The sequence below is a fragment of the Ammodytes marinus genome, assembly GCF_949987685.1.
Source record: "Ammodytes marinus genome assembly, chromosome: 3".
Classification (NCBI taxonomy): domain Eukaryota; kingdom Metazoa; phylum Chordata; class Actinopteri; order Uranoscopiformes; family Ammodytidae; genus Ammodytes; species Ammodytes marinus.
In genome coordinates, this window is record NC_137232.1 from 14,783,680 (window position 1) to 14,807,395 (window position 23,716).

Genomic DNA, 23,716 nt, shown 5'->3' on the forward strand with positions numbered 1-23,716 from the left:
ATGAAAACACAAAATTACCCATGGACAGCCACACCATTTGACAAACTTTGGATTTGTATCAACAATGAGAAACACAAGACGGAAAAGGTGCAACAAGCGACTCATGTATTACTACAGCAGTATATATTCATTGAGGTTTAGTTTCTGTAAAGTCTTTTGCTGTTGAGCTCAGCTGGTGATGTTGAATGATAAAGAGATGTAACAGTTCTTAAGCATGTCGTTCCTCTGGGCTAGTGTGTTTAAACGTCCTCACTGCCCAGGCATTGTAAATGGCATCTTTGAGTATGAAATAACACCGCTGCTCCCCGGTTGGTGTGAAGAGTCTCTGGGAGCAGATCAGTGAATGAGGTTTGGTTCAGCGGTTCAGTTCGTTCAGGCTGTTGGCCCACACGTCAAACAGACAGACAGACAGCATGAGAGAGAGGAAGAAGAGAGTTTGCTGTCCCTTACTTTATCTTAAAGTAGCAACAAGGAACTTTTAAACATTTCTGAAACAGTCAAATTTTTCCTCTGATGATCATAAATGACATGTAAAAGCAAACGAGACCATCAGTGCAAAGAATGTTATTTTTATATAGTCTTTCTTAATGCCTTTGTCATGGGTACAGACTCGCATAGTAAATACACTACTGCTTTTGACCAAATGGGGCGCTAGAATTAACACAAATGGAAAGTTCCTTGTAGTCACTTTAAAAAAAATCTGTCTTGTTTGTGGTAGCACGTTTTCACTTTTTTGACATAGTAAGAATAACGTGCCACTGCCTAGACTTACTCTATGTCTTTTTGCTAAGATTTATTAAGTCACTATTTTGAGTTCATTCTTTCTTTCTGTAATTCTCTCTGTCAGTATGTCAGTCTGTCTGTCTGTCTGTCTGTTTCACTCTCGCTCCCTCCATCTCTCTCTTTCTCCTTATCTCTCTCCCCTTCTCTCCCCATCTCTCTCTCACTCCTCTGTGATAGTGGGCATGTGAGGTGCACTGGGTGAGCTCCGTATGTCCGGCTGGACGTTGGCGCTGGAGATTGACCACACGTCACTCAGCTCTGAGAAAAGGAAAGGAGATCAATAAAGTTAGAATTTAAAAAAATAGAAAAAATCACATATAAAGGAGCAATTAGGGTAATACAGAGGCCAAAGTGGAGAAGAGGTAAGGGTGCAATAGAAACATATGAGGAGGTTGGAGGGTTATGGGAGTGGGCAAGCACAGGTAATGTGAGCATGCAAAGTACACATTCATATAATGAGGTATAATCTATCAAAGCAAAAATGTTATTAAAAATGCAACATGCAAACATGCGGCAAAGAAAGTTGCACAATTACTTTTTTACAAACAGCATTTTTGTTTGTTTTTTAGTCGGTTTGAAACGTCTGTCACTTTTATTTACCACACTAACGCATCATATTAGTACATGACCACATTAACATGTTGTGCTGTTACTTCTGTAGTGAATTTTAAAGGTGCAGTGTGTAACAAAGGTGTATTTTGGGGTCATCTAGTGGTGAAAGTTCTAGATCGCAACAGTCTCCTGCTAACCCCTCCCTTTGGTAGAATTTACAGAAGCTATGGTGGTTAGTACTAGGTTCCTTTAACATACAGGGTGACACATGCAGGGTGTCATGGGTTGAAGGTCAAAGGGAGGGAGACGAAGGCTCCACTGGGGGGGTCACAACGGAGGGGGCTCCAACGAACACACAGGATTTCTGAAGAGTCTGACAGACACACACACGCACGCACATGCACGCACGCACACACACACATACACACACACACACACACACACACGCACATGCACCCATGCAAACAACACACAACACACAAAGGCTGGTGATCAGCGCATACATGATGGTAATCATCACAATTAACAGCCAGGCTGGAGTCAAGACATTACATAAGATGGAAGTGGAACCAATTTGTAAAACTCTTGAAAAGTCTTGTTTTACAGACCGACACAGTGTAGAAACACACGCTGAAAACAAACATAGAGTTAAACATTCTCATACCCGTCCTGAACTTGCTGTACGGTCCGTTCTCATGAGTCTGTCGGCTACCGGTCCAGAAGGGCAGGCCTCTCTCTCTCCACCTGTCACACACACACACACGCACGCACGCACACACACACACACACACACACACGCACGCACGCACGCACGCACGCACGCACGCACGCACGCACGCACACACACACACACACACACACACAAACAAACACATCAAATAGAGAGATCAGAGCAGAAGAGGAAAACCAGGTGTGTTTATGTGTTTACGTGAGTGCTTTGAGATGCCACATGTACCACTGTAACGGCTTTGATGTGAAAACTGAGTGTGTGTGTGTGTGTGTGTGTGTGTGTGTGTGTGTGTGTGTGTGTGTGTGTGTGTGTGTGTGTGTGTGTGTGTGTGTGTGTGTGTGTGTGTGTGGAAAGTTGCCTGAGGTATTAAGAAGTAAAGAGAGGGACCGATGATGAAAGAGATGATACGAAAACAAAAGCTAAAGTAAAAATAAAACCTCAAAGGACATGAAAAACCTTTCCAGCTCTTTGTGGTGTATGGTGGACTCATCTGGCTGAAAGTAATGGATGAATCTCACTGCTGTTCACTCACACACCTTGCATATCTTCAGTCTGAGGACAAGGGTTATGCTCAAAAAGAGCTAGTTCGTAAACAAGTTGTCCGCCCACTCAGGATGGCAACAGTGTTAGCTACAGTAATCAATCTCTCAGCCATAATTATTCTATTGAATATAATGTTCCATATTTTTTCCCGTGAGCGAGTCTGGTGAAATTGTAGCACTGTGCAGTTTCCTAGGGGTACATTGCATTTTGAGTCTTGTGTGTGTTGCATTCATCCATCTTTAATGTGATTATTTAAAAAAACTCTGTCCAACAATTATCTTTTTGTCTCAATCTCTCATATTTTGTAAATTTGATGTTCCATGAAGTTTGAAGTGTGTGCGTGTGTGTGTGCGTGTGTGTGTGTGTGTGTGTGTGTGTGTGTGTGTATGTGTGTGTATGTGTGTGTGTGTGTATGTGTGTGTATGTGTGTGTGTGTGTGTCTACACACCAATGGAATGCAAACACTGCAATTATGAGGAAGGTGGACACAGCATCAGTCAGCATCCACATCAAGGTGTATTCTTCTGGAGTCTGGAGAGACACAGACAGAGAAAAGAGTTGATTAAACTCAGATCTGAAGTGTGAACATTAATATTATTCTTTCAGTTTGTGACCATGAAGGATAAGAGTTGGACATTACAAATGTAAACAAACTCATTTGAATTTAGAAATGTGAGAGAAAGTTTATGTAACAAAAAATGTCACAGGCTAAAACTGAAACAAAAATATGTTTCTCTTTTTGTGAAGTTTTAACGCAAAATCAATTCATATTTCACCTTTAAAAAATACCTTATTCAAGACAGCAGTGACTGTAATATTTGAATGTACTCACCATAAGGAAGAGAGGCTTGTGTATGTGTGACAGTATGTGTATAGAGTTGGTTGTGACGGACTGAGCTCCAGCACACCAGGCCAGAGTGTAGAGCCACGGCTGGCTGATCACATACAGGTTAGTGCTGATGTTCACTGACTGGTATTTACTGTAGGGAAAGGGAGGGAGGAAATGGCTTCAATCGTTTGGTTTAAATACACCAGGAACAACACATTATTAAAGAATCTGTAGAGATAAACCCAAAACAACGAACAGAATCAACTTGAATGTTTTCCTATAGTATAGCCTACTAAAGTACTACGCACTATACATACTCAATTTGACGTCATATCTAGTATGATAAGTGCGTTAGTAGGTGGATTCAAACACACCCAGAGTGATCACTACAGAGGAAGAGAGGGTGGCAGTTTTAAATTCACCACAAACACACACACACACACACACACGCAGGTAACCCTCTCTTCATCCATCATTGGGATGAAAGTGCCCTTTGAAATTCAAATGATCGCCATCTGCTGAGGTAAACAGACTGAGAGGAAAGAAAAAGACAGGATGATCGAGGGACCAATAGAGAGAGAGAAAGAAAGAAAGAGAGATACCAAATATAAAATCTTTATCGATATAAAATCTTTATGAATCTTTTTGCAATATTTTTATTTATTTCACTGATAGTGGAAAAATAAAATTGTATCATAGATGTAGAAAATAGTGCTTTGCCTGTGTCACCACACATGCAAAGTGCTTACGAAGTCTTACGAGGACAACTTTGAGGCAACTGTTTCCACACAATGTAACAACATGATTCACCCAACCAGGCCTGTCCAGTGGGTTATAAACAAGTCTGTGTGTCTTGTGTGTGTGTGTGTGTGTATGTGTGTGTGTGTGTGTGTGTGTGTGTGTGTGTGTGTGTGTGTGTGTGTGTGTGTGTGTGTGTGTGTGTGTGTGTGTGTGTGTGTGTGTGTGTGTGTGTGTGTGTGTGTGTGTGTGGCAATCAAAGCTGATATTCACACGATTCGATGAGATCTTACAGTGAAGATGATTCAACAGCAAAAAGGCAAAAACTATTCCTGTGGATGGTGTGAGTTCGATGTGTTAAAAACGTCAATGTGTGAGTCACTCAACCATATTTTCAAGTCTTTTTCTTCCACAACACCTACACACACACACACACACACACACACACACACACACACACACACACACACACACACACACACACACACACACACACACATATCCACAGATTGTCCTCCCACAGCTTCTGTTCATGTCGTGAACCGCCCACTCACCATTGTTCAACTACTTCTCATCCTCTCTCTCCCCTTGTCTTCTAAACCTCCCCGTCTCCTTTAGAAATCTTAAACATTTAGGAACCTCCTACAATGTTACTACTCAGTTCTTGCGCTTCCGTTCCGTCACCATTTCTATCTTCTATTGAAAAATGGCATTTTTCCCACTACATTGTAATATACACTACTCTTCTCTACACTTTTTGGTTTTCCACAAGTTACCTGGTACCTACTTTTTTGGTCCCTACTCTGTAAAAAAAAACTATTGATGAGGTACTAAATGTTATGTTAAATGCAAATTTAAGTGAAATCAATCATCAGTATTTTTAAGTTCTGTCAATAATAATCCTCAAAGTTAAATGTGTTTGCAGCAACCAGTGCATAAATCGTTGTTACATTTCCGTTGTAACTAGAAAGAAGATAAACATGTGTTTGTCTGTGTGTGTGTGTGTGTGTGTGTGTGTGTGTGTGTGTGTGTGTGTGTGTGTGTGTGTGTACCTGATTTGTTGCTGTGACATGGTGCTGTAGTGCAGGTTGAGTCTGTTGATGTGTCCGTCGGTTAGTTCCTGAATAGAACGTTTCTCTCCAGATGTCTGCTGCAGCTCAGGGTCTAAAGACTGGACCAACTGCCTGTCCTCAGAGGGCAGCCACAACACCTGCACACACACACACACACACACACACACGCACGCACGCACGCACGCGCACACACACACACACACACACACACACACACACACGCACACCAGAAACATACAGTATTTAATCAATATTGCACTATTTTGTTGCTGTATAAATGTAAGTATCAAATTGGACTCACAAAGATAAATAATATAATTTCATGTCAGTTTTCATCTCATGTTAAATTGAAAATGTCTCGAAAATAACTAAGTAAAAAATAAATAAAATAAAATAATTGAAAATATGTACCTGTGAGGAGTTGATGTGTGCCTGCACCACCGTAAGCGTGGTGTTGATGTATAAGTGGTGGTAGGGGTGTCCGTACGGTGGCCTGTGCAGGTCAAACAGAACCAGTTTGCTGCTCTGAGCTGCTACCTCCAGGAACTGGGCCAGGGAGGGGACAGACTGGTTCTGGGCCCGGGAGCAGTCAGCCTCAGACAGGGAGGGGACCGTACCAAATGGATCCCTCTGGAAGAGATTTATTACATCAGTCATTTATATAAACAAAATTAAATTAGGTTGATTTTGTCCAGTGTTATCCTGAAGTGTTAACACTATGGTTCAGTAGCTTTACTAATTAACTCAGAACCTGCCAGTATACTCTCAATTTAGGCAAAAATCGGCTAAAACAACCTGTTACTTTTACAGAATCCATGTTATTTACTTGTTGCCATTCTTATATAGATCTGGAATCAACCTAAAAGTGAGGAAAAATTCTGTAAGGAGGAAATACTACAACTATAAATTGTGTGTGTGTGTGTGTGTGTGTGTTCATTAGTTAGACTCACCGATAGGAACCACTCTCCAGCATTGAGCGTCTGCAGCTCTGCCCAGGTGAACAGAGAGGCGTCGGTGTGAGTTCTGTTGGGGAAAACCTGGTTCACGTTGGTGGTTCTGCTCAGACTGGAGTCATGCATCAGGAAGGGAACACCGTCGTAACTACAGAGAGAGAGAGAGAGAGGGAACAATACGAGATAAGATAAGATATACTGTAATGTCCCGTAGACGGCAATTTGTCTTGGGCTCCAAGCCACTGCGTCACAAAACACACACTTGCCACAATACTACAGAGCCCCTAAAGAGACATGGCGAGATAAAAAAAAATCTGTATCTCGTGCGCACTTGAAAGTTTTTTTATTCTTATAAATAAATAATAATTAAATAAAAAAAATATTATTTTTATTTTTGCACATGCCCATTTCAAATATAATAATAAAACCTAGTAATTGTAATCAAATCACAATTTCATAATGCACAATAATAAATACTCCTGCTAGACTACTGAAACACTGGTAAGAGTAACAACGTGTGTTAATCAGAGATAAGTGATGAAAAGGGAATAAGATGAAAAGAGAGATCATCAAAGTCTTTAATAAACATTTACATTTTAAATGTTATCTTAAAACACCAGCAATCAAATGATGGCTGATATTCAGAAAGTTATCTACAGTATGCCTTTTAATGAACACACAGTGAGCCTGGCGTATCGATTAATTAAATGAGTGATATCAATTATGGACATATCCATAAAAGCAAGAACACAAGCATGCACAAACACACACAGGCACACACACAAAACCCTTGACAGTTTAATTTCACAGGAACTGCCTAGTAGCCATCTTTCATACAGATCACACACGCACACACACACACACACACACACACACACACACACACACACACACACACACACAGCCACACACACACAATTGGGTAACTGCGGTCATGCGGGGTTATAAATCGCAGTGTTTTCAGGTTATAAAACAGTGTGCTACCCAACCAGCCATGCGTTAAAGCGACTGTGTGTGTGTGTGTGTGTGTGTGTGTGTGTGTGTGAGAGAGAGAGAGAGAGAGAGAGAGAGAGAGAGAGAGAGAGAATGAGAGGTGTGTGGGAGGGCTAGCGGCTAACTGGATTAGCAGTAATCAACTTAGTGCTGAGTGTAGCACGCTAGCTTCTGATCCGTACAGTTAGTACTCAGGCACACACTCAGCATCATTTCACTGTTGACTGACTCTGCTGATAATCTATGTAGCAAGAAAGACATTTCAACAATTAGCTCAATTAACCAGGCAGTTGCTTATCAAGGAATGGCGCTGACACAGGCTGCAGCAATTTCAATAAATCAAAAGCGTTGTCATAGATAATCGACTGATGTATTTTACCTGATGGTGACGTCGGTCTCGAGCCCTTCTCCTCCAGATTCCACTGCCTTCTCAAAGGACATCAAGGTGTTCTCTGGAGCAAGCTACAATCACACACATAATAATTAATAAATATCATTATCATACTTGTATGTTTTGCAATTGTGCATATATATATATTTTGTATCTGTTTGATATTTTTAACTCACATCTTTATTGATATACTTATCTGCACTTTTAAAAAGCATTCTTTCCGAATTATACTGCAAGTACAGCTGAACAAATTATCCTTTGAATAAAAAAAAAGTTATCTTGCGAAAGCGTCAGCTATGTTGGTTGAGTGTGGTCTCACCATAGGCGCCCCTCTGTGTCCGATGAGGCCCGGTGCGTGTCCCAGCTGCCCCTCCTCTTTGATGCAGGGAGAGTACATCCCCAACGGGACCAGGTACAGACAGAACAGCACAGACAGGAACAGACCCAGGACTCCCACCTGACGCACTGAGGACACACAACACACACATACTGGGGTGAAAATGTATTCAAAAAAACACATTTATTTATTTTCACAATTTAGAAAAGTACAGAATGAAAAAGATAAAAAACAAAAACAGTGCATGGAGGGGCAAAAAAACCTGAAGCCTCCAGCTAAATTGTTTTATAATTTGATAATGTTATAGAAGCATTTTCAGCACATGGGGTTAGCCTGGCACCGCCCGCCTACTACTTCCGCTCAATTTTCATTTCCCTTCAGTAGTCAGTCTGGGTGTGTTGTATATTCTTAGGTTTTCTGCCGGTCCAATCAGCGAACAGAAGGAGTGGCTCAGAAGCCGGCGCATGACATGGTTGGTTGGCAGATCCAGAGTGGCACTGGGCAGATCCAATAGTTTTAAACTTCAACAGACACCCGCCTTCAAGTGAGTTAACGTTTGTCAATTGAGCGATTCCAGACCTTCTGTACAAATGAAATGAAGTACGGTGGTCTGGTAAAACCAGGCTACAATAGGGTAGCATGCACACAGAAAACAAAACAAAAAAAAACACCTCTATGCCTCTAAATACGGCCATCTAATAGTAGGGTTACAGGATTGTGCTGGTGTAGAAATTGTAGTGTAATCAGGATTGGATGGAGTAAATCTTTCTTGATAGGATTAACAGGTTGTCTGATGTTAAACAGGGGCCATATGGGCACATACACACACACACACACACACACACACACACACACACACACACACACACACACACACACACACACACACACACAGTAACAACCGTCTGGGTAGTAAACTAATCTGCCTGGGAATGCATACAAAAGAAGGGTCTGTTAAAATTATTGGTTTTTATGTAGATAGCAGAATAAAACATACAAATGGAAAGGTAAAATTCACCCTTAATAAATGTTATTCAACTACTATATACATATACTTTATATCCATCCCAGACAGTTGATTTTTAAAAGCTTGTTTTATTATATAAAGAACATGTAGAAATATATTTGGACTAAGTCATTACACAAGGCATGTTTGGTCTTATAGGTTTTATTAATCTTAAAAGTCCGTTTCCATCTTAACCCAACATCCAAGACCTCTCACATAAAAAAAAACCCTATTAGTTTTGAATTCAAAACCACCCCATCAACTTTTCCATTTCAATGTTAAAGCCACTACAAGTAACATGGCACGTTGGCGGCCCCTTTGGACAAAAGCGGTAGTATCTTTACGACGCCAGCTGTCGTGAAGCTGTTTTCTAGCGCGTGCCGGGCGTGCGAGATTCAAATGATCAGGAAGCAATATAGTGCATGTCCGTGTGTTGAAAGTGTGAGGGCACCGGACTCTTTTCGGCTCCGTGAGAGTGGTTAGTGACACAGCATCAACTAATGCCAGTCAGTGCTACACACACCTGATTGCAATGAGTTGAGCTAATTCGCTCCCGTGAAATTGTGTATAGACGTTGCTTGGCAACGCCCTCCCGCCCGCCTATCACTATCCCTTTTAGCTTTTCTTCATTGCATTTTCTTTTTTTTCTTTGATGGTTCAGCCCCGTTATCAGTCATTATGACGACACATAACTGTCTCAAACAAGGCTCCCGCTCCCCTTCCCTCACCTGGAGGGATAGGCTTCTCAAATCGCGTTGCAGCGCCACACTGAAATCTGCGACCAATACAGATATGTGACCATAGAGCTTGAACGAGCGAACCGAAAATCGGACTGGGTGTACGACCAGACCAAAAGCAGTAATAAAAACTATATAAAAACGTCTTTCTTTTCACTGATGGTCTCGTTTGCTGTTAAAGGTAATTTATGATTATGAGAGGAAACATGAGGCTGTTTAAAATATATTTAAATGTTACTCGGAGCTGCTTTAAGGGTGTAAATGCATGTATTGCTCTCAATAAAGTAGAACAGTTCTTAGAGCCATAATACAATATTGTGCTTTTGCCATTCATTCTGGTGTAATGTGTGTATAAATAAAGCTTTTAGAATTTAATTTAATTGCAAGTCATTCTCTCACTTATAAAACTGCTGCCAGGAAAAGCCCCTCGTCATGGCTCAGCATCACTCTACCCGCTGAATCACCATGGCAACAGGGGACAGTACCCATGGAGACGCAGAGAGAGTCATAGAGGTCAAAGCCGTGTGTACACAAACACACACACACACACACCGAGTCAGGGACAGCACTACCCCCCTATCAGCAGTGTGACGCACTTGTCTGGCATTGATTAAACAGCTGAAGACTTCCCTCCTTCATCCTCTCTCTTCACTTAAACTTTAACAGAGAATCAATTTCTCATTTTCCTACTCACTCACTCCTTCCTTAGTCCCTCTGATGCACACACACGCACGCACGCACGCAAACACACACACACACACACACACACACACACACACACACACACACATAGTCCCCTTGTTAAGTCTTCCTGATGCTTCAGTCTTCTTTCATTCACTGATGTTTTTGTCTTTCGATCCTTGACCTACTCTACTTTTTAGCTGCTGTGTCATTCTTTATACCTCCTGTGTTTCACTCACTCACTCACTCACTCACTCACTCACTCACTCACTCACTCACTCACTCACTCACTCACTCACTCACTCACTTCTTACCTCTCTTGTTCATGCGGAAGAAGTGCAGCGCTATCGGCCAGGAGAGGATCACCATCAGAGAGACGGCAGCGACATGCAGGAACGGGGCCGTCACCTAAACACAAAGAGAGGAAGATAGTTACAGAGAGAACGTAAGGGATTGACCAAAATGTCAGCAAAGCCCTATTGTATTAACTGTCAATATATACTGTATAATGAAGAAATAATGAACAACAAACTTTAGTTGACTTTACTTGATGTTTAGCAAATTATTCAGAAGTTGTCCTGAATTGCCATCTGGTAACTGACCTGCAGAGAGAGGAGGAGAGTCTTCCATTCTTTGCTCCAGACGTCTGACAGGACGGCGGTGGCTGTGACCGAGAACGCCAACGTCACCACGATGCCAGTCTGACCAGAAAGGGAAACTTTTTACAATACGATACGATTTACTTTATACTTTGTTGTTTCACTTAGGGAAAATTGTCTTGGACTCAAAAGCTGCACACATAGTTAAATTATAAGTTAATATTGTAACATATACCAAGGGGGGAATACAAACATACAAATAACAGTCTATCGGTGATTCTTTATTACTGCGTGTGTTTGTGTGTGTGTGTGTGTGTGTGTGTGTGTGTGTGTGTGTGTGTGTGTGTGTGTGTGTGTGTGTGTGTGTGTGTGTGTGTGTGTGTGTGTGTGTGTGTGTGTGTGTGTGTGTGTGTGTGTGTGTGTGTGTGTGTGTGTGTGTGTGTGTGTGTGTGTGTGTTAAATACCTTGTGGCTCCAGTGAAGGTACAGCCTCTGTCCCTCAGTGAGCAGACATAACGCCAGCACCTGAAAAAAAATGTAGATATCAATTACAGAATGTTAAATAAAGCTGTTTCAAGTTGGCTACCTTTGATCTAATTAAAACACTCCCTAGGTCTGCAACCAAGCTTCGAAAATTACATATTCCGACCTCTGAGTATACTACAAATATGTTTTTGCTTTGTTGATTCTACAGATCTGGAAAAAATTAAGAGACCACTCCAGAGCTTTCTTGAATCGGTATCTCTAGATTATTTAATGCAAATGCTCAGAATTACAATCTTTTATGGGGAATCAGAGGAAAGTGTTAGTAGTCTATAGAAAATGCAAAAAATTTAATTTCACTCAAGAATATAATAAATAGTAAAACAGTAATAGAAGAGACAGTGATCCTTTGGAGAGGTCTCTTAATTTCTTGCAGAGGTGTATAGTATTTAATCTCTGTACAAGTGACTGACTCCACCTTTAAACTATCCGGGTTAATATGATATGAGAGTGCGTACCAACAGCAGGGCGATGTACGTGAAGAGAGAAGCAGCAACGACCAGCAGCACCAGAGACCAAGGGAACCAGAAACCCAGAGTCCCAAAGTTAAACCTGAAGAGATACACAGTCAACAGCTTTCACATACTACAGTACAAAACGCTTCATGATTTAAATCAAGGTCAAATAAAAATGGTTGGTCCATTGATACATTAATTTGTTGTTAGGATGATCAACTGACTCATTCCATTAGGTTTTTTGTTTCAAAACGCCACCCAACACTCTTGCAGGATGTTTCAGTTGTTGATTGAAAAAGGTTGTTGTTGTTGAAGGTATAAAATCCATGCGCCATCACTGAAGGTTTACCTCATGTAGATGCACCAACAGTGTTGTTGTAAATACTAACATTTTACACACTATAGCTTTAAGTCTATTATCCTTATGACAAAAAAAGGACCCACAAATCCCCACAAAATAAACACACTCAAACCAACGTGAGTGTGTGTTCACTTGTCAACATGTACGGAGAGTGTGCGCTGTGTGTGTGTGTGTGTGTGTGTATTAGGGGTGTAAATCGCTGCTTTCATCACGATACGATATTAAATCGATTCATTAGACAACGATATGATATTTGCCGATATCTAAAATCTGCTGCGATACGATTTCGATTCGATTCGATTCAGGGGCCTGCGATCGATATGAGACGATATTATATGCCCATTGAACACAAGATGGCCTATCTCGTTATCTAACAATACATGTTGATAATAGAATAGCCTTCTTAATTGTTTGTATAATTTTAATCCATTTTTATGCATTCTGAACACTAAAGATCTTGAAATTAACAGGATAAACAACAAATTTAAGCTGCTACCTCGGCTATTTCCCTCTTTTTGATGACATTTTATTTAATGTCAAGGGGACTTCCTTATAAAATACCTCTATGTAAAATACAGCTAAAAAATATTAGCTTGAATTATTTAATATCATTCATAAGATTAATATATTTCAATCTCTTACTATTCATATCTTAAGGTGTAGTGGCAGTAAACAATGCTTGGAGTGACATTTGAGTAGTTTTGGGCCGTGTGGGGTTTCAGGGCACAGGACTGAATTGGTGGATTCCTCGCTAGCTTAGCTCATTAGCCTAATAGAGCTATCCTCTTTAGCTGAGGCTGCGGTGGCTTGTAAATTCACCCCGCGGAGAGGGTGACCGCCCCGGGGAGCGCAGGAGCTTCTCACCGCTGAGAGAGCAGCCGAGCCGCGCATTCTTGGAACTTTACACTGCGAGCCAGTGTAAAGGACAGCCCGCAGGGATAACAGCCGAATGCCCCGCTAGCTCGGCTGCTAACCCCGCGAGCCTGTCGAGCGGCGGTAACAGACCTGCAAACACCGACAGGTCTGTTACCGATGGTTTCAGTGTCCGAAATGAACTTTGATAATCATAACAAGCGTGAAAAGCCTGCTGCGGTCGGGCGGAAATGGTGTCACAAACACCCGGACAAGGACATTGTCAAAATAAAAGCATATACAACATCGATTTGTATCGATGTTTGGACGTTGTATCGATTCAGTTGGATCGTTCGCAAATCAATCGATGGATCGATCTACATCGATGGATCGTTACACCCCTAGTGTGTATGTGTGGGTGTGTGTGTGTGTGTGTGTGTGTGTGTGTGTGTGTGTGTGTGTGTGTGTATGACCCACCAGTCAAAGTCGATGTAGTCGTTCTGAGCTTCAGTCCAGAAATAGAGAAATAAAAAACTAAGGAAGAAGGTGAGAATCAGGAGGCCAAAACTGCCACACTCCACCTGCAACACACACACACACACACACACACACACACACACACACACACACACACACACACACACACACACACACACACACACACACACACACACACACACACACACACACACACACACACACACACACACACACACACACACACACACACACACACACACACACACACAGCTCTTTTTTAAGGTAAAATAACACGTTCACAGAATTTAGTCATAAGGATGCAAAACAGAAAATCCCTGATTCTACACAATTGGCCAGATAGGAAGTCAATCATATTACTGTACTAAGTGCATAAAAAAGCAGTTTATGTCGACACAAGCTGACAGAGAATGTCTCGGATATTTTTCTGAGAAAAAAAAAACGGATGGAGTCAGCAGTCCAGTCGGAGAGAAATCAATACTCAACAAACAGCAAACTAACTTAAAGCTGGGGTATGTGATTTCTGATTGGTCAAAATTAACATGAGCTGTACACTTTGACCAATCAGAGCGAGGCTCCGATTCTCTGTTCTTATTGGCTATTGGGACTGTCCATTTACTTTGGCACGACTTTGTTGGTGCCGTAGAGCATGTCAGGGAGGGACCTAAGGGGAGGGACCAAAGAGAACTAGTGGAGCGGTTGAGGTATTTGGATTCGAATCTCTAGCCCAACTGCCATTTTCTCCCCAAATCCTCTACCCCAGCTTTAACTAAACTAGCGGATTTCGGTGTGTGTGTGTGTGTGTGTGTGTGTGTGTGTTTGTACCTTGCTGCAGCAGCATTCTCCCGGCTGTGCTCGAGCTCTTTGGTATCGTCTCCATTGGCAACCATAGAGTCCCGCGAGGCAGGAGACAAACGGCTGGTGTTCATACCTGATGAGAACCAATAAAATAAAAGTTAATCAAAATAAAAAAAATAAAACAGCATTCAGAAATTCCCATAATATTAAAAACTAGAACACAGAAAAGTAGTAAAACATTTTATATTTTGAAAGACACTGTGAAACATTTCCTTTGACAAAATCAAAAACTTTTCTAAAGGTCTACGTTGGAGGAGCCTGTTTTAGGAGTGTGTGTAACTCAGGAAACTTGATCAATTGAAATAAATTGACAAAACTACTTTTCTGATAGCAGGTTCCATTTTGGATCTGTTTCCCAACCTGATTAAAAACCAGATTTTTGATAACAGCGAGCTGCAAATTTTAAAATTATTCTGAGAAACCAGAAAATGATGATCCCTACCTGTCCGTACTGTGTGTGCGCTGAAAAAAAGCAGGTGATAATACACAGCCTAGGCTCTGTAAACTGGTATGTTAACAATTGGTATGTAAACAATGCGGCCCAACATGCCATATTACAGAGCCTAGGCTGTGTATTAACACTAAATTTTTATCAGCACAGACACAGTATGGACAGGAGATATTCACTGATTTTGACAAAAAGGGATTTTGACAACAAGCGTTCTCCAGAATCACTGACTCCACTTTTAACTTGACAGCTATGAGAGTGATGTCATCACTGATCAGTGATGTGTGTTGTACCTTTGCAGCAGCTGCCGCCGCACCACCTTTAACTTCCCCAGCTTCAGACTGGTCACGACACACACTCAGCCACAGGCAGGCATCAGAGAGAGAGAGAGAGAGAGAGAGAGAGAGAGAGAGAGAGAGAGAGATAGGGGGAGAGAGAGAGAGGGGGAGCACTGTTGGCCACTACTCTACGGTCACCTAGAGGGAGAAAAGAAAGTTTCTATTTAATATTTACTCAAATATACTTTTAGGAAACAAGACTCAGCAATGTGTGTGTGTGTGTGTGTGTGTGTGTGTGTGTGTGTGTGTGTGTGTGTGTCTGTGTGTGTGTATCTGTGTGTGTATCTGTGTGTTTGTGTATCTTTCTCTCTATGTGTGTGTGTGTGTGTGTCTGTGTGTGTGAGTGTGTGTTATTTCCTGTGGCCTGCTTAAACGAACGGAAATACTCACTGACCTAAATCTGATATAATTGTTTGTGTGACACAAGTTGTGTGATTCTATACAACATGTTTCTGCTCAAGTGATTTATGACTGTTACATATACACACACACCAAACACACACACACACACACACACACAAACAGTGTTCTCCATAATAGCTGACTACACTATAAACAACACATCAATTTACTTCACAAGTATTGATACGGTTCTAGACTCAATATAATCTATTGTCAGTCAGGTTTATTAAATACCTCTAAATAAAAGAGGCAGAGCACTTTTTACAATTTAACGGACTCGTTTATACAACAAATATTCATGAAATGTATTGACGCTCCCCTCATCACCAGTATGAATGTGTCATATACCACAATACCACAAAAACTCTACTATGCCTGTACTGTATTCTTCCGTGAATATGCAACCTTGCAGACTATTAAGTTGTACAGTAGATGGTAAAATGTTTGTCTGTTTGTTTTGATCTTGGTTTATCTTACATGTTTATGAAAAACGTATCTACTTTAACTTTTAGGTTAGTTTGTATGGACTATAGTTTCAAATCAATGTAATTGTAATCTATATGATAAATTATTAATTTTACTGTTATATATACAGCACACTATGTCATTCACCAAAACTGTATCTTATTCAAATCAAATATTTGATCTACATTTCATTTTTGTTCCACTTAATTCTATTTCGTCTCTGTGACTGAAGTCAGTGACTAGACGACCGGGTCGATTCAAGCAGCCAAGTCTAGACGTCACACTGCTGCCATAGCAACAGTGACATCACAATCACATCAGTTATTATTACTGCTGTGAAACGGATGGAGGGATGAAGGAGGGGTAATAAAACAGAGCGAGACAGATGGAGATATACAAAGAAACGACTGAGTGAAAACTTGAGAGAAATTACAATAAGGAGTCATTAAAGCTTTTATGCACTAAACACAAACCATGCACCCACGCGCACACACACACACACACACACACACGCACACACGCATACACACACACACACACACACACACACACACACACACACACACACACACACACACACACACACACACACACACACACACACACACACACACACACACACACACACACAAGTGTCTAGCAACCTTCCCACCTGCCAGTAAAATGTATTTATTGTTTTAGTAGTAATGTTCCTTGGGCCTGGAGCCAAAATGGGTCAGATAGATCATACCAGGCAGTGACACACTTTAAGGATGTTCTGAGCTCCTGCTGTAAGAGGAGAGGTTATTTCTACAACGTCCCCTAGATTCCCAATTCAGTTCAAAGGAGGATTTCAGGATTTACTTTAGTCCACTGTGTGCTAAGAGGCACTGTGGCAAAGTATGGCATGAAAGCAAAATAAAGTCCTGTCTTATCTATTTTCACTTTGTATATTTTAATGTAAAGCTTGTAATGCATGGGATTTAAAGGCAAGTCAACATTACCGGCGGCAGCTAAATATATACATAAAATAAAATAAATTGATTCAAAATTTCAGAACAATGGAATCATGATTTTTACATGAATTCATTTTTTTCAGCAGCCCTATTTCTTACATTGAGGCTGAGAAAGTTTCAAACCCTAGCTGTCCACAAAGCAAGGACACAGACAAAGATATAGCACAGAGGAAACACAGAGGAGAACAATAGATGCTGAAAATATTAAAAATGTTTTGTTGATGCTATTATAGGTCTGGGTATTGAAATGCGGTACTTTTTTGGCAACAACCAAAATTCCTTTACTGTATTACAATCGAGTATCAAAAAATGTCTTGTCAAAGTATTGCTATTTGTATTGATATCGAAAATATTTGAACAATACCCAGCCCTAGATGCTACAGAAGCCCCTCTATCGCTATCATTTTGTCATCTACATCCATTACACCTTCTCTTCACTATTTCAATTGTTCTCTAAACTCATTTTGAAAATAGTTTTTCTTCCAGCGTTTCCCTTCCCCTCTCCATCTGTCGTTATCCCTCTCTCTCTCTGAATAGCTGTTGGACACCGGCCAGTTCTTTAAACTACATGACTTGACCACACTGCATCCAGCCAAGTCTTTACAAGCCAAGCCAAAGTCAGCTAAGGTCAGCTGCCAACACACTTAATTAGGTGTATTTATAGGAGACAGTGAACATTATTATATGATGACACAACAGACATTTTCATGAAAATCTTTAATTGCCATATTGGCTTAAACAAATGTACACAATAAGTCAAACACAGGCTGGTAAACTGGTCAGCTTTTCTGAAAGTAAAATACCTATTTTCAACTCTGGCTTTATCCAACATCTAGCTTTTTGTTTTTTTAAAGAGAACCAAGTGTATGCATCATTAGTTAGATATAGCTACTAATTCTAGTAGCTATATCTATCTATCTATCTATCTATCTATCTATCTATCTATCTATCTATCTATCTATCTATCTATCTATCTATCAATCAATTAATCTATCTATCCATCCATCCATCCATCCATCCATCCATCAATCAATCCATCCATCCATCTATCTCACTACTGTAAGTGCGTACAGAAACACTTTCTCTCAGTGTGTGTGTTCTGCTAGATGTTGAAAGTTGATCCTTATAGTGTAATTTTATATCATAACATTTGAAGCAGGTTCAGCATCAGACCGTCAACTCAGCACTTCATAAACTGCAATGCACCAACAGCAGGGAGGACTTACAGTATCTCAGGGACTAACACAAACACAGGATTTATATATATATATATATATATATATTTTTTTATCTCGAACAATCAACATAATATAATTTTTATTTTAAAGAAATCTGATAAAAAACAAAAAAATAACTAGACATGCTTCCTGCCCTTACTTTACAATATCATACCATTAAAGAATCAGGACTCCCTGTGAGAAGAGTTACTGTGAGAAGAGTTACTGTAACTCAATGGGACCTTCCTGGTGAAATAAAGGTTAAATAAAATAAAAAATAAAGAATAAAACAAATACTGTATGAAATGTACTATACTGCATATGAAAATACAGGTCATACAACAACATGTGACAATACACTGTGAGTACATTACAAATTAATATATTCTGATTTCCTCCTTTCTGTATTGGTCAAATATTGTTTTCTTATATCTATTTTTGAACTGTATAATACTATGAAATGGTTTTATTTCATTGTTTAGCCCATTCCACAAGGTCATCCCACATACTTCACATGTTTTTTTTTTTTTTTTTTTTATAAAATAGTAATAGAGAGACAGAGATTAAATGGGGGCAGAGAGGGGAATGACATGCAGAGAACGACCTGGGCTAGATTCTAACCCGGGTCTGCTGTGAAGAGGACTGAGCTACTACATGTGTTGAAATAGTGCAGCTGACTAAAGAAGAGGTTAGCAATCTGTCATATCAACCCCATTACATTTAATAGGATCACTGACTGCCTCATGTCCCCGCCAAGAATTAAATTATAACCTGACAGGAGTACAGCCGGATATATGGCACCAATTCACACGTGCTATTCTCTCGTGTGTGTGTTTGTGTGCGTGCGTCTGTGTGTCTGTGTGTTTGTGTGTGTGTGTGTGTGTGTGTGCGTGTGTGTGTGTATGTGTGCATGTGTGATGGGAAGAGAGTTGTATTTCATTTAACTGGCCCATGTGGAATACATTACTGTAACTGACAGTGACACTGCTCGTGACCTGTGTTTGTTGTAACAATATCAAATGTGTTTATATCAGTCTCACTCCCACTGCAGTCACTTCAAAACAAGGGAAAATAACAACAATGTATAAACAACAAATGATTGCGACGGACAGAGTGTTAGTGTCATCATGTCGATGTTACGAATGTTACAACATTTTGATTTTGTAATATTATAACTTTTTTCTTGTAAAATTGAGCTATAACTTTGTTTCTCTTACAATTATGTCTTTATTCACGTAATTTATTTATTATTTCAAATGTTCTCAATATGGCCCTAATAAATCAAACAAACAGGACAGACAGAAAACCTCTGGTGTCAAGAACACAGCACGCTTCATCAGCTAACTAGGACTGTTACAAAGTCAGTCCGGTCAGCATGGTTTCCTTCCAACAGTGACATCATCAGCTTGTTACTGTAGCAACATGAGTTTGGATCCCTGGAGAGTTTGCATGGTGCCCTTTAAAACTGGCACTTAATCCCGGATCTACTCTTTAAGGACGTGATTATGGATGATTAGATTAAAAAAACCTGAATTAAGGTTGATGCGGTAATATGGTTTAATACCGTATCCAGGGGGATTTAAAATAGCAATGTATTCCTTTGAAGTTTGAGTCAGTGATTCTGGAGAACGCTTGTTGCGAAAATCACTTTTTGGTTAACAGCAGTGAATATATGCTCACGATTCACTTACTGTCCGTAGTCTGTGTGTGTGCTGAGAAAAAAAACTAGACTTTTCTAGATTTTATTTCAGCGCATGCACAGTACTGATACACAGTTGAAGTAGAAATAGGTTTTGGACACTGCCCAAACCCTATCATGAATGATCCCACAGGGGAAATAGAGAATTGGCTGTATAAATGTAAAGCAGGCCAGGGCTGATAAGACATGTGAAATATAATGTTTTGCAAAAGATAAACAGTGGCACTTTGGCATCTAAATGGGACTATTAGGTGAATAAACAAAAGAGCTTGTAAGCGTATTTCTTAGCTTGTGAAATGACAAAGCTAAATAATGTTAAAGTGAATGAAACAATGAGTTATTGTGATCCCAGCTCCTCTTCCCAGCAGCAGATCCTGGAGCTAAATGTGATTAATCTCAGGCTGGGCCGATGGTCACGCAAAAAGCAAAAAGCAATCACACAGCTGAATACTGAATATACACAGTGGTTGAGACTGTACAGTGTGATAGTGTTTCTGTGTGTTTCTGTGTGTATGTGTGTGTGTGTATGTGTGTGTGTGTGTGTGTGTGTGTGTGTGTGTGTGTGTGTGTGTGTGTGTGTGTTTTTCATCTGTTTTTCAATGTAAAAAATGAGCAAAACAAACTTTGGAGGAAAAAAACTATTGCTTTTGTACTGACAACATTAAGGCAAAAGCTATAGATAGAAATATAGATAGAAAAGTATATAGATAGATATATATATATGGATGGATGGATGGATGGATGGAAAGAGGGATAGAGAGATAGAGAGAGGAGGAGACAGTACGCATTAAAACAATACAGCCTTCTGTATCCAGATTCCAGACCAGTCAGCTTAACTCACTGTGCACACACATCACACCACTAATAACAGCCCTTTACTCTGAAAATAAAAATAATTTCACAGAGAAAGCACTTATACAACACAAAAGACATGACAATTGACACCAGAACTCAACTTCTTTAGAATAGAAGTATTGAAAGATCTTCTGCATACTAGACATTTCACAAGTTTACTTGTATCTATCAATCAGTTAAGAGGAACTTGTCGAGTCGCTCTCCCACCTTGCAATGGTGGCTGCTGCTTAGCATTTACATCTCAACATACTGCGTTAATGACAGCCTGCCATGTGTTCATTTGATACAGCACTGAAACTAAAAACTGAATTAACACACAAACGTCCCCAAATATTTTTATTTTCACACTTCTCTCAGTTTTGAACAGCTTGTCCTTGTCTTGCATCTGTTTTTCCCTGACTAAACACACGCACACACGCACGCACGCACGCACGCACGCACGCACGCACGCACGCACACACGCACACACACACACACACACACACACACACACACACACACACACTCATAACATACTGTATTCATATCATCAACAATGTTAATAAATCAAGGCAGATTAATGATACCTCCAACCAACATAATGATTTATTCATTTAACTGCTCGTTAAGATGTCATCATCCTCATCACAGAAACTTAACTCTGTGAGAAGGAATAATCCATATCAAAGGAGGATTTAATTGCTTTTTACTGCTAGATCGCTAGAGCCTGTGGGAATATGAATATCAACACTAATAAAACTAATTTAATTCATTTCCATGCATATTAAAATAGCAGCTTAAAAAACAATGCACACAAGAATTCTGATTGAACTGTATGAAGGAAAACCTGCCAATAGATCTTTTAAAGATTTGTTTACTTTTGTAGACCTGTCAGTAGTGGAACGTCAGACAGTTGGGATTGGAAGGAGCGATTTGATCAATAAGAAATGCTGCAAAATGCTTTAGGCAAAGCACATGTGAGACAGAAGCCTAACTCAGGCTAATCTTTGTCTTTTCAACTATGTTAAATGATATTATAGTTATATCAATATTCCCTGTAGCAATAAACACTGAAAACTATCCTTTGGGAACAGATACTTCTTGAAGTTGTTTAAGTTTAAAGGTGCTCCGATGAACTTTCAGTTTTCATTTATTCTTGCACCCCCTTTGGACAAAAGCGGTAGTGTTTTTACTACGCCAGCTGTTGTTCCTGGCTGAATGTACCCATGACAAAGGCAATAAGATACACTATATAAAAATAGCGTTCTTTTCACTGATGCTCTTGTTTGCTGTTACATGTAATGTATGATCATCAGAGGAAAAATTAGACTTTTTATAGAAATATTAAAAACTTCCTTGTAGCACCTTTAATGTGGATAGAAAACGTCAAGACAGCATCGACAATAGTTCAGTCAGTTCCTAAGGTCACCACACGCAACTGTAAAGAAATTTTTTTTAAAAACATATATTTACAGTCTGCCGCAACTAGCAGCAACAAAACCAAAGTTGTTTACTGTTAGAGTGAGTCCAATCAACAGTTCTGGTTATTTGATTACAATTAAACACATCAGTGAAATCCAATCGATTTGACTAAACTTTTGTCCATCTCCTATAAGCCCCTATCAACCCAAACGTGGGTGATTCTAATCATCGGCCGTGGACCAAGTGCTGTGAATGACGTGAAACACTGACGTCATAGAGACACATGGGGGATCAGCAGAGAGGGAACACTAGACTGTCTGAGGAGTTTTCAAGGGATTTACCGTAGTGTCAGTCAGACGCAGCTTCAGATGAGCTGTTTTATTATGACGATATTGTGTGTGTGTGGGTGTGTGTGTGTATGTGTTTGTGTGTGTGTTTGTTTACATGAACATCACAATGAAATAACGATCTCTCCTTGCTCACAAGTGAAATGTAAGACTAAAAGTAAGACTAAAGAGGATCACAACACGAGCCATATGTTGCAGATCCAATCCGCAGACATAATCTCTAGTCACTTTTAAAACATGTTAAAAAATATCTCCTCTCAAAGGCAAACAATAGTGTATAAACACATATTGCCTGTTGTAAAATGGTCTACTTTTAGGCTCTACTGGTATATAAAACCTAAATCTACTTGTACTTTACATTTGAAATACGTTTTTGCTGATGTTTTAATCTGAATGTTAGGTGGGCACCTTTAACAAGCCCTCAGGTATTTATCTATAGGTACAATATTTATTTAAGTATTAATAAGAAGTTTATTTTTGTGTAAAATCTTGATTATTTTGCAAAAATAAATGAATTAAATTAAACAAAACAAATAATTTCAGAAATATTTTCAACAGCTGAATCCTGATTTTACTGTGGTTTAAGTTCTATCTCCATTTCTGTTTTCTTGTGTTCTAATCAACTTGACAACCAGGCTAGTTGTGTAATGTTTGATTCGTTTGTTCTAAATCTACAAACGTAAATCCCACATATTGTTGTTGGAGCCTCTGTGCATCATAGAGCATACGTATACTGCCTCTAACCCTCTAACGCAGCACCTTTCTGATCAGCTATCACTGCTTTCCTATTCATTTCCACAATAACATTTGTCATTTTATAGGCCACGTCAATAAATTGCTGATGTCTGAAAATGAATTATGAGATTGTCAATTTGTTGAAATGGCTTCTGGACTGTGTATGTGTGTGTGTGTGTGTGTGTGTGTGTAAACAAATAGTCTAACACAAACAGTATTATTTTGAGCATCTGTCCTGATGTCAAAATGGGTCCTTGACGTATATTTTGCAAGCTTCAATTGCCCTCAGATAGAGATAAAAAC

General features: G+C 39.9%; 1 protein-coding gene across 1 annotated transcript; it reads right to left on the reverse strand.

The window, feature by feature from the left end:
* Nucleotides 1–943: 943 nt before the first annotated feature.
* Nucleotides 944–23,471, reverse strand: gdpd4a (glycerophosphodiester phosphodiesterase domain containing 4a; the record flags this gene model as incomplete). The annotated part of the gene is made up of 17 exons (XM_080024739.1): nucleotides 944–1,041; nucleotides 2,000–2,079; nucleotides 3,057–3,139; nucleotides 3,441–3,588; nucleotides 5,228–5,385; nucleotides 5,660–5,878; nucleotides 6,199–6,349; nucleotides 7,574–7,656; nucleotides 7,905–8,050; nucleotides 10,661–10,754; nucleotides 10,949–11,047; nucleotides 11,410–11,469; nucleotides 11,946–12,039; nucleotides 13,633–13,736; nucleotides 14,479–14,584; nucleotides 15,253–15,316; nucleotides 23,423–23,471. 17 exons carry the CDS (start codon nucleotides 23,469–23,471, stop codon nucleotides 944–946), a joined length of 1,836 nt encoding a protein of 611 aa, XP_079880865.1.
* Nucleotides 23,472–23,716: the final 245 nt, after the last annotated feature.